Raw genomic sequence first — 11,553 nt, 5'->3', positions numbered from 1 at the left:
AATTCAGTAAATTATACATAATGGCAAACCTAAATCTCTTGATTGACTACCGAATAGCTGAAACTTTCATGAGACCCTTGCTACCAGGCTAGGTCATGGGGAGGAAACTTCAGAATGGTTAAAGAATAGTCTTTACAAACAAAGAACTTGTAAGCTAACATTTCCAACCTAACCTGATCAGAGGGGACTAAACGCATCTATTGTGAAGCTGTTTATGAGAAGTGAATAGTGAAAAGTGAAAGCCTCTCAGTCATGTCCAACTCTCTGTGACCCCATGGACTATCCAGTCCATGGAATTCTCCGGGCCAGAATACTAAAGTGATGCCGGGAGCCAGCATGGGGAATCCCGCCTGTGGCAAAGGTCATGAGGAAAGGGGCCTGACACACACAAAGGCGGGATCAGGCCTCAGGGGTCCCCCTGGACTTTCTCGAGCATCTGCCCCCAAAACCAGAGTCTGCCTGTTTACTGTGTCATGCTTTCCACCTACTCTTCTAACATTACAGGGGGCCTGTCCCCCACCACCTTCCTCTAATGGGAGTTAACTTGGAGCTCCAGTTAGTAAGTCTCCTGGACGTAACAAGAGTGTTTCAATCCAGAAACCCCTCTGATGGCTTTCTAGCCTGACAGGTTTATCCGGACTCTTACAGCTGCACATGTGATTGTTTACAGCCTCCCGACCCGCGAGAGGCACAGGAAGCTTAAAACATCCTAGGAATGTAGGGGCTTCCGAGGAGTCAAAATCATTAGAATAGGACTGATTAAGGGTTTCATTGTTGAGCCAATACTTGCTGCCAAGTTTTCATATCTTTTATTTGTAGATATAGTTGGTATGTAGAAAAAACAGTTAGTAGCCCTGGCATTAGCAACATTAGACCTTTGAGTTAAGTACTTTCTTTGTTATAACCCACTGCACCTTTGTTCTACAGGAATGTAACTTTATTTAGTACTTTGAGGGTGATGCAGATTAAAGAAAAAACAACACTTCAAGGGAAAATGAGTTTTTCTGGTTGATGGACATTTATCTAGGAAAAGAGCCTTAAAAATGTTAACAGGCCTCTTGGCCAGAAGATAATGTAAATCACCTGAGAACTTTTGTATACGGGAAGGTATGCAAAAAGAAAGCCTGGTCTCAATAAGGGTCAGGACTGCTGCCCCTGCATAACTCTGCATATTCCATCATTTCTTTATGTACAACTTGGGGTATATAAGCTGCCTTTGAAAATAAAGTTGTGGGTCTTGCTCCGATGCTTGGCTCCCCCATGTCGTTCTTTTCTTATTCTCCATTTTCAGGCTGAATTCCATCTGGAACATAGAGGCTCGCCGTGTCTACTTATTTGCCTGGGCTTCTAAGACCCACGGGAGAGGGAGCCCAAGGCGGGGCACCCTCCGCTATTCAAGTGGGCGCCTGCGGCCTCCGTAGATGGTGCAAGTCCCTTGTCTTGGGGCTTTATTGGCTTTCTATGTAAACCAAGGAATACAGCCTCTTTTCTCCTCTATTTTCTCCACTACACTATTCTTTCCTAATCTCTCTTTATACCTCTAAATAAATAAGTCTCTCCTCACCAATGCCGTCTCCCCTTCGAATTACCCTGGATCCACCGGGGCTGGATCCCGGCAGAGTGGGTAGCCTTTCCCTTCTCCAGGGGATCTTCCTGACCCAGGGATCAAACCTGCCGGGGTCCAGCCCCGGTGGATCCAGGGAATTTGAAGGTGGGGACAGTGTCGGCGTCTTTGGAAATGACTTAGAAAGGGATTAGAAGATTAGCAGAGGAAAAGAGGCTGAATAACTTGGTTCACATGGAATACCAATCACCACCTACGCAGGCCGCAGGCATCTTCCCATTCTCCCGAAGGAGAGGAGGCACTGAGGCCCCCCAAGTCCGATCTTAGAAGCCCAGGCAAAATCAATAGGCTTGGTGGGTACCCATGCACCAGATGGGAATTCGGCCAGAAAAACGGGAGCAAGAAAGAAGCGACATGGGGGAATCAGTCTTTCCGGAAACTGATCCAATTTCTTTATTTTGGGGTTTGCTTATATACCTTTTGTTACACATAGGGATGAATACAGAGTCATGCGGGAGTCAGCAGTCCTGACCTTTACCAAAATCAGGTGCTTCACATAAATGTATAAAAAAGGTACATCATCTTCTGGCCACGAGTGAGACCTGCTGACATTTTATGATCCTTTCTTTCTGATAACCAAAAAACTTATTTCTTCCAAGGGTATTTTTTCTTAAACCAGGCACCACCCTCCAAATAAAGTTGCATTCCTATAGGGTGAGGGTGTAGTGAGTTACAATCAAGAAAGGAATTTATTTAACCCAAGGTTAACATGATTAGTCTTAAAGGTTAATACTTATTTCTCCTATATGTTAGTTATATTCATTATAAGGGTAGGGAACATGGAGATTCAGCAGCAAACATCAGCCCAACAAATGAAAATCCTTTCATCAATGCTCCCCTTAAGATCTATTTTAGTCTTAAGATATGATAAAGTTACATTTTTACACAGCAAGGACACAGTGATTTATAACAAAGTACAGTGATCTATTACAAAAGAGAAAATTCATTAACTCAAAAAGTCTAGTATTGCTAACATCAAAAACTACTATATTTCCTTTTCTATATTCCAAATATATTGATTAATATATTCCCAGGTGCCTAAGGATATGGAGGCCTGGCGGCAATCATGGACTCAACAAGAAAAAAAGCCCTATGCTAATTAAGACTCTCAAAATACTCCAAAACTCTCTGTGCTGTTTATGGTTAAGAGGTAGTAAACAATCATGTGGCAGGAGTATGGATAATCCTGTCACACAAGCTAGTCTGTCAGCAGAGAGGTTTGACCTGAGACACCCTTGTCCCACCCAGAGCAGGGAATTAGCAGCAATTATTGACACAAGAAATGAAAAACCCTTCACCAATATAATTCCTAACCAACCCACTATACCAATAATTTCTAACTCCCCAAAAGAATTTGCCTTTAGTAAGTCTAAAACATCTCATGCCTCTCAGGTTGGGAGGCTGTAAACAATCACATGTGGCCGGACGAGCCTATACAAGTGGGCTAGATAACCTTCAGAGGAGTCCGTAAGCTGAAACACTCTTGTCACGCCCAGGAATTTTTATTGCCTTGGAGCTGGGCATTTACTCCTTCTCCGAGAGAAACGGTTATGGGGGAGAGCCCCCCATAAAGTCAGAGGTGTAGGTGAGAGCATAAAACAGACTCTGGTTTTGGGGTTAGATGCTCGGGAACAGGGGGTTTCCTGAGGCTTGATCACTCCTTTGCGTATGCCAAGCCTCGTTCCTCATGACCTTTGCCATGGGCGGAGTTCCTCATGCTGGCTCCCGGCACAAACCCAGGTCTCCCGCAATGCGGGCAGATTCTTTACCAGCTGAGCCACAAGGGAAGCAAGAAGGGAATAGGCAGTGGCCAAAAGGCAAGGTAGGAAGATTCTGAGCTCACCTGGTTCCACGGGTACACCAAAATTACAGCTATTGATGAGAAAGAGCAACTGTTGATGGGAAAGTCTTGAAGACTAGCAGAAAAGAGCTTTTGCAATTAAAGTTCCAGAAAAAGAACTGCGACAAAACAATTAGGAAGGGCAGAGACATGGTATAGCCAAGACCCATACCCTCAGGTAGGCGGCCCACAAACAGGAGCTAATCACAACTGCAGAAATTCTCCCCAGGGAGAGAGGGGTCCAAGCCCTACATCAGGCTCCCCAGCCTCAGGAGTCCTGCGCAAAGAAGATAAGCCTCCAGAACACTTGGCTTTGAAGTCCAGCAGGACTCACTTTCAGGAGAGCCAGAAGGCAACGGGAAACAGAGACACCACCCTTAAAGGACACACAGAAAACCGCACAGCTCCAAACGTAAGGCGGAAGCAGTCCTCTGAAAGGAGCCTGGCGAGACCCATCAGCTGTCTCGGAGAGTCTCGGAGAGTCTCTGAGAAGGCTGGAGGCAACTGGGTCTCACCGTGGCCACATAGACATTTGCAGCAACCACGTGGGGGCGCTCACGCAACCTGGTGCTGATAACCGTGAGGCTGGCCCGCGCCGTTCGGGAATCCTCCTAGATCTAGCTTATTGGGCTTCCCTGGCGGCTGAGAGGTTAAAGCGTCTGCTTCCAATGCGGGAGACCCGGGTTCGATCCCTGGATGGGGAAGATCCCCTGGAGAAGGAAATGGTAACCCACTCCAGTACTCTTGCCTGGAGAATCCCATGGACGGAGAAGCCTGGTAGGCTACAGTCCACGGGATTGCAGAGTCGGACACGACTGAGCGACTTCACCTCACTTCACTTCTCTAGCTTATTACTGCCAGGATGCCGCGCCACCCACCAGTCACCGGAGGCTGAATCACGTGCTACCAGAAAACCTATGGGTCCCTGAAGAAACGAAAGAGGAAATTTAAAACAAACCCGGGGACTCCCTGGTGGCTCAGTGGTAAAGAATTTGCCTGTCAATGCAGAAGACACGCGTTCAGTCCCTGATCTGGGAAGATCCCCCACGTGTCATGGAGCAGCTAAGCCCGTGCACCACACTACTGAGCTTCCGCTTTAGAGCCCACCTATTAAAGTCCACGCCCCCTAGAGCCTGTGCTCCAAAACGAACAAAACAAAAAAGCGACTGCCGTGAAAAGCCCCTGCACCGCAACTGGCGAGCAGCCAGATGCAGCAAAGACCCAGCACAGCAAAAAAATAAACAAGCAAATACAATTTTTTTTTTAAAAGACCTGATATAAAAGAAAATGAAAACTCCACTTCCATGAGAGCACGCAGACCCTGAGGCATCCCGCTGTCACTGGGCATCTGCTGGGTAAATGGCAGTGCTCTTGGACTGTCCTTGGGGAGGGGTGTTGCTGGACGGTGTTACACAGAATCTCTCAGGGTGTCAAGGCGTTCATGCTTCTGGGCAAAGAGACTCATCTTCAGTTTCTGCCAAAGGGGGTTTAAAATGCTTTTATCTTGGGGCTTCCCTGGTGGCTCAGTGGTAAAGAATCTGCCTGCCAATGCAGGAAGCGTGAGTTTGTCCCGGATCTGGGAAGATCCCATGTGCCGTGGAGCAACTAAGCCTGTGAGCCACAGCTATTGACCTGGTGCTCGAGAGCCCAGGACCTGCAGCTACTGAGCCCTCTGCCACAACTGCTGAAGCTCAAGCACTCGAGAGCCCATGCTCAGCAACAAGAGAAGCCACTACAATGAGACAACCAAAAATAAATACATAAAATTGACTTTTAAAAATGCTTTTATCTTGCCTATGGTCAGCCAATAATTTTATTTGGGCCCATGAAGATGAAGTCACAAAGGGAACAAGCGTATGGATTAAATAGGAAGACTGTCGAGAGAGAGGGAGAGTCGTAGCACCCCACAGTCCAAGTCAGCATTTTGACAAACGCGGCTTAGAAATCAGCTGCCAGGGGCTTGGAATGTGCAAACTGAGAAGTAAGAGACTAACCAAAGTCTGAAAAGCCTGAAAAAGCGAAGTGGGGACCCCAGCACAGCTGCAGGGATGCCAAGAGTATCCAGCCGTAGAGGAGGACCCACTTGGCTGGTGGAGCAGGAGGCTTGGCCCACGTTTCTTTCTTTTTTCCCTTTTTTTTGGCTTCACTTCACAGCATGTGGGTTCTTAGTTCCCCAACCAGGGATCCAACCTGGACCCCAGCAGTGAAAGCTCTCCATCCTAACCACTGGACCACCAGGGAGTTCCCTTGGTCTATGTTTCAAATAAGAAAACGTAGTTAAGTACATAAGTCACATGAGTCTGGAAACTGCTGGTTGTCCACCAAAATGTGTTCACCCCTTTTCCCACAGTGAGCAAACTGCAGCAGGCATTTGTCTGCCCACCTGTGAGCTCTCGTTGGGAGGCAGAGATATTGCCTAATAACCTCTGAGCTGAGAAGGAACTTTGAGACCAAAAATCAAAGCAGACAACTACACAGACTGCAATTATGGAATTTATTGTTGGTGACTTACAGACAGGCAGGATCGGGTGGACGATGATCCAGAGGCATTTGCAGCTGCACGGCACTTCACCAAAAGGGGTACAGAGGAATTTAAAGGGGCCAAAGCTAAAAGCAGAATCGACTGCTAGTGAGAAACATATCTGCCTCACCAGGATCAGGAGTTTTTCCGTGCATTTCCACAGTCATTAACCATCTGCATCAGCAAAAGACATGCTTTCAATTTTCATATCAGATGAACGCAAGACTAAAAGTTGATAGGGAATTTACCTTACTTGGGTGCATTCCTTGTGAGGAGGCTAAAGCTCAGTCACATGGAAGCGCAGGTGGGGTTGGACGGCAGGCCTAAGGTGGAGCTGAAAAAATGAATTCGGCGTGGCTCACACGGTCCTTTTCCTGTGCGCGCTCAGTCGTGCCTGGCTCCTTACGGCCCATAGACCATAGCCCGCCAGGCTCCTCTGCCCCAGGGATTTTCCAGGCAAGAATACTGGAAGGGGTTTCCATTCCCTACTCCAGGGAATCTTCCTGATCCAGAGATTGAACCCACGTCTCTTGCATCTCCTGCAGTGCAGGTGGATTTTTACCATTGTGCCACCTTGCAATTAGATGTGACCTGTGGCTACCTTCTCCCCAAGAAAGGTGAGTAAAAATGATGATTGCCACATCTAGTGGAAAAACTAAGAGGCGGGCTCTCTCCCCTCTGTGCTGTATTCTCACCCTTCTTGATCCTTGGAAGAAAAGCTGTGGCAAACCTAGCTAGCATATTAAAAAGCAGAGACATCACTTTGCCTACAAAGGTCTGTACAGCCAAACCTATGGTTTTTCCAGTAGTCACGTATGGATGTGAGAGTTGGACCATAAAGAAGGCTGAGCACCAAAGAGTTGACACTTTCAAACTGTGGTGCTGGAGAAGACTCTTGAGAGTCCCTTGGACTGCAAGGAGATCAAATCAGTCAATCCTAAAGGAAATCAGTCCTGAATATTCATTGGAAGGAATGACTCTGAAGCTGAAGCGCCAGTACTTTGGCCACCTGATGCAAAGAGCTGACTCATTAGGAAAGTCCCTGATGCCGGGAAAGATTGAGGGCAGGAGGAGAAGGGGATGACAGAGGATGAGATGGTTGGATGGAATCACCAACATGAGTTTGAGCAAACTTTGGGAGACAGTGAAGTACAGGGAAGCCTGGCATGCTGCAGTCCTTGGGGTCACAAAGAGTCAGACACGACTTAGTGGCTGGACAGGAACACCACCCTTCTTGTCCAGCGGGACCAAATGTTGGTCAGGGAAGGAGTAAGAAAGCCCCTGGGGACTGGCAAATGGTCCCTGTCATAACTCACTCCTGTCACTGGAGCACAAGAGCAGCCTAGACAATCTTCGTAAGTATGACTGAGTTCTGGTGAAACTTGATTTACAGACACTGAAATTTTAATCTTATAAAATGTTTACAGGTCATGAAATAGTATTATACTTTTGATTTGTGATCAACCATTTAAAGTTCAAAAACTATTCTTAGCTCACAGGTTGCTGTAAATAAGAGCTGGAATAGATTTGGCCTTAGTTTGCCAACATTCAAGGGGACGTTGACCCTAAAGATGCAAAGAAGCAAAAATAGAGTTAACATATGTAGATAATACACTTACGATTGCCAGAGGATGGGGAGGATGAACTAGGAGGTCAAGACTGACGTGCAATGTGGGAGACCTGAGTTTGATCTCTGGGTCGGGAAGGTCCCCTGGAGAGGGAAATGGCCATCTACTCCAGTATTCTTGCCTGGCAAATTCCATGGACAGAGGAGCCTAATGGGCTACAGTCCATGGGGTCACAAAGAGTCGGACATGACTGAGTGACTTCACTTTCCCTTTCAAGACTGACACATACACACTGCTACAGATAAAACAGATAATTAGCAAGGACCTGCCGCGCAGCCCAGGGAGCTCTACTCAGGGCTCTGTAACGGCCTATGTGGGAGAAGAATCTGGAAAAGGGTGGGTATGTGCGTATGTGTAACGATTCACTTTACTTTACACCTGAAAGTAACACGACTTCGTAAATCAACTATACCCAAAAATGTTTAAATAAAAATAACAGAAGAATGGTTACCGAGGAACCTTGCATACGGAGGGCCAGCTATGTTATACTTTGACTTTTGACCATTTGGAGAGTCAGTGCCCCTAAGCATTGTTCAAGGTGAACCGTATAGTGTTGAGGCTTGCTTTCTTAGGCTTTAAACTCTCAGAAGAGAAAAGGTAAGACAACTATGGAAGTCTAAATAGTGGTTACCATTTGGGGGAAGAGGAGACTGTGATTGGGAAAAGGTCTGCTGAAGGCAGGTTTAGGGGGCACCAGTTCAGATCAGCCGCCCAGTCTTGTCCAATTCTTTGCAACCCCATAGACTGCAGCACGCCAGGCCTCCCTGTCCATCACCGACTCCTGGAGTTCACTCAAACTCATGTCCACTGAGTCGGTGATGCCATCCAACCATCGCATCTCTGTCGTCCCCTTCTCCTCCCACCTTCGATCTTTCCCAGCATTGGGGGTACCCCTGATGGTTAACTTCTGGATTTAGTATTCAGTGTATTAACCTGTTGGTCACTACGAAATCCCTTAAGCTATATGGTTATGTTGTGCTCTCTTTCCTAAATGTGCTTTTCTAAAGATTTTTTCCTGTGGACCCTTTTATGATCTGTACATCACTGCTTCTGTTTCATGTTTCAGTTTTTCAGCTACAAGGCATATGGGAAATTAGCTTCTCGGCCAGAGATCGAACACTCACCCCCTGCCTCGGAAGGCAAAGTCTTAACCACTGGACCATCAGAGACGTCCCGCCTCTCTGTGTTTTATATTTCACAACGAAAGGGTTTAAAAAGAAAAAATTAAATTAAATAAAAATAATTGGATCGATTTATTAAAAAAAAGGAAAAGAAAGGAAAAGAAGAAGTGATGAGAAAGAGAAGCATGTGGTGCTGACTGGAGGCAGACAGCTTCCTCCACAAAAAACAGAAAGATACAAGGATCCTCAGATGCCTCTTGAGCAGAGCCAGCCACCAACATGGAGCACGCACCTTGGACTCTGGCAGGAAAGAGGAAGTCTCCTTCTTTAAGCTAATATAGTTAGGAGTTTCTTGTCATAGCAGAAGTAGCATTTTACTTCAATACACAGTCCATAACTTATAAGCAGAGTACATCATGAGAAACAATGGGCTGGATGAAGCACAAGCTGGAATCAAGACTGCCAGGAGAAATAGCAATAACCTCAGATATGCAGATAACACCACCCTTATGGCAGAAATCGAAGAACTAAAGAGCCTCTTGATGAAAGATAAAGAGGAGCATGAAAAAGTGGGCTTAAAACTCAGCATTCAGAAAACTAAGATCATGGCATCTGGTCCCATCAGTTCAGTTCAGTTCAGTTGCTCAGTCATGTCTGACTCTGCGATCCCATGAATTGCAGCACGCCAGGCCTCCCTGTCCATCACCAACTCCCGGAGTTCACTCAGACTCACATCCGTCGAGTCAGTGATGCCATCCAGCCATCTCATCCTCTGTCGTCCCCTTCTCCTCCCATCGCTTCATAGCAAATAGATGGGGAAACAATGGAAACAGTGAGGGACTTTATTTTGGAGGCTCCAAAATCACTGCAGATGGTGACCAAAGCCATGAAATAAAAAGAGGCTTACTCCTTGGAAGAAAAGTTATGACCAACTTAGCATATTAAAAAGCATAGACATTACTTTATCAACAAAGGTCCATGTAGTCAAAGCTTCAGTTTTTCCAGTAGTCATATAGAGAGGTGAGAGTTGGACTGTAAAGAAAGCTGAGCACCAAAGAATTGATGCTTTTAAACTGTGGTGTTGGAGAAGATTCTTGAGAGTCCGTTGGACAGCAAGGAGATCCAACCAGTCCATCCTGAAGGAAATCAGTCCTGAATATTCATTGGAAGGGATGATGCTGAAGCTGAAACTCAAATCCTTTGGCCACCTGATGCAAAGAACTGACTCACTGGGAAAGCCCCTGATGCTGGGAAAGATTGAAGGCAGGAGGAGAAGGGGGAGACAGAGGATGAGATGGTTGGATGGCATCACCGGCTCAATGGACATGAGTTTGAGTAAACTCCGGGAGTTGGTGATGGACAGGGAGGCCTGCCGTGCTGCAGTCCATGGGGCAGCAAAGAGTCGAACATGACTGAGCAACTGGAATGAACTGAACTGAATTGAATCCATAACTCATGCTTCCTAGGCCTCTGTTCCATTCCAGAGTCCTCACCACTCTCCTTCTAAAAAACTAGGCAAGGATCCCGCCTGCCGCCAACACCTTTCCAAGACCTGCAGGAGAAGGCTCTTCCCAGAGCTCCCTTCACCTCTTGGTTTCGAAGGCTGTAGATGAGGGGGTTGAGCATGGGCGTGACGATGGAGTAGAAGACGGACACCACCTTGTTGAAGCTGATGGAAGAGGCCACTCCGGTGCGGACGTACATGAAGAAGAGAGTGCCGTAGAAGAGGCTCACCACGGCCAGGTGGGCCGCGCAGGTGGAGAAGGCCTTCCTGCGCTCCGCAGCCGCACGGATCCGAAGCAGCGTCCAGACGATGCGGCCGTAGGACGCAGCGATGACCACGGAGGAGGCCAGGAGCACGGCCAGGGAGACCAGGAGGTCTGCGGTCTCCTTCAGGGCGACGTCCGAGCAGGCCAGGGCCAGCAGCGGTGAGGCGTCGCAGAAGAAGTGGTTGATGACGTTGGGGCCACAGAACATCAGTCGGGACGTGAGGTAGACGGGCAACACAGGGGTGAGGAAGCCCCCCAGCCAACAGGCGGCAGCCAGGCGGACACAGGCGCCCCAGGACACCAGGGCCCCGTACCGGAGAGGCAGGCAGATGGCCACGTAGCAGTCGTAGGCCATGGCCGCCAGCAGGAAGCACTCGGTGGCACCGAGGAAGGTGAAGACGAAAAGCTGGGAGAGGCAGCCCGCGTAGGAGATCCTCTGGCCTCCAGCCACCCCGAGGAGACCCGCCAGCATCTTGGGCACTGTGACTGAAGTGTACCCGATTTCAAGGCAGGACAAGTGCGTCAGGAAGAAATACATGGGCCTATGGAGGCGGTGGTCCAAGCCCACCACCACGATGATGGCCAAGTTCTCCAGCAAGGTGAGCAGGTACATGGTGAGGAAGAGGGCAAAGAGGAAGAGGCGTGTCTCGTGCACCTCAGCGAAGCCCAGCAAGACAAACTCCGTCCTGTGGGTCTGGTTGGGGATGCCGGGCTGCATGACTGAGGGGTCTCATAGCCTCGTAGGTAAGGACAACTCGGGGAGAAACTGTGAGATACTGGACTGAAGGATCTTTCACTTCCGGAGAGGAAAATAAAATCAAGAGCTCACCTTAACTCTCAAAAGAAAAAGAAAGAAAATGTACAGCCTGTGAGGGCTTCCAGAAAACAAATCATTCCAGGACAAAGTGAAAAGTTCTAGATAGAAATAAGACGGAATGTTAATGGGGAGTGCAACCCGTCTTCAAGAATCAGGGAAGGCTTCCTGGAGGAAGAGCTGGTTAAATTGGAACCTGAAAAACAAGCATAAGTTGGTGAGATAAAAGGGAAGAC

At 47.8% G+C, this 11,553-nt stretch overlaps 1 protein-coding gene across 1 annotated transcript; it reads right to left on the bottom strand.

Moving 5' to 3' along the window:
• Positions 1-10,237: 10,237 nt before the first annotated feature.
• On the bottom strand, positions 10,238-11,221 carry LOC128059993 (olfactory receptor 6Q1). Its single transcript, XM_052652210.1, has one exon. It carries the CDS (start codon positions 11,219-11,221, stop codon positions 10,238-10,240), a length of 984 nt encoding a protein of 327 aa, XP_052508170.1.
• Between the last annotated feature and the right edge of the window lie 332 nt (positions 11,222-11,553).

Source organism: Budorcas taxicolor, chromosome 15 (assembly GCF_023091745.1).
Source record: "Budorcas taxicolor isolate Tak-1 chromosome 15, Takin1.1, whole genome shotgun sequence".
In the NCBI taxonomy this organism is placed as follows: Eukaryota; Metazoa; Chordata; class Mammalia; order Artiodactyla; family Bovidae; genus Budorcas; species Budorcas taxicolor.
The sequence above is the reverse complement of the archived record's forward strand: the minus strand, read 5'-3'. Positions and strand labels throughout refer to the sequence as shown.

Bases quoted from the DNA above. Each gene is read 5' to 3' on its own strand.
- LOC128059993 (XM_052652210.1), bottom strand. From the start codon at position 11,221: ATGCAGCCCGGCATCCCCAACCAGACCCACAGGACGGAGTTTGTCTTG.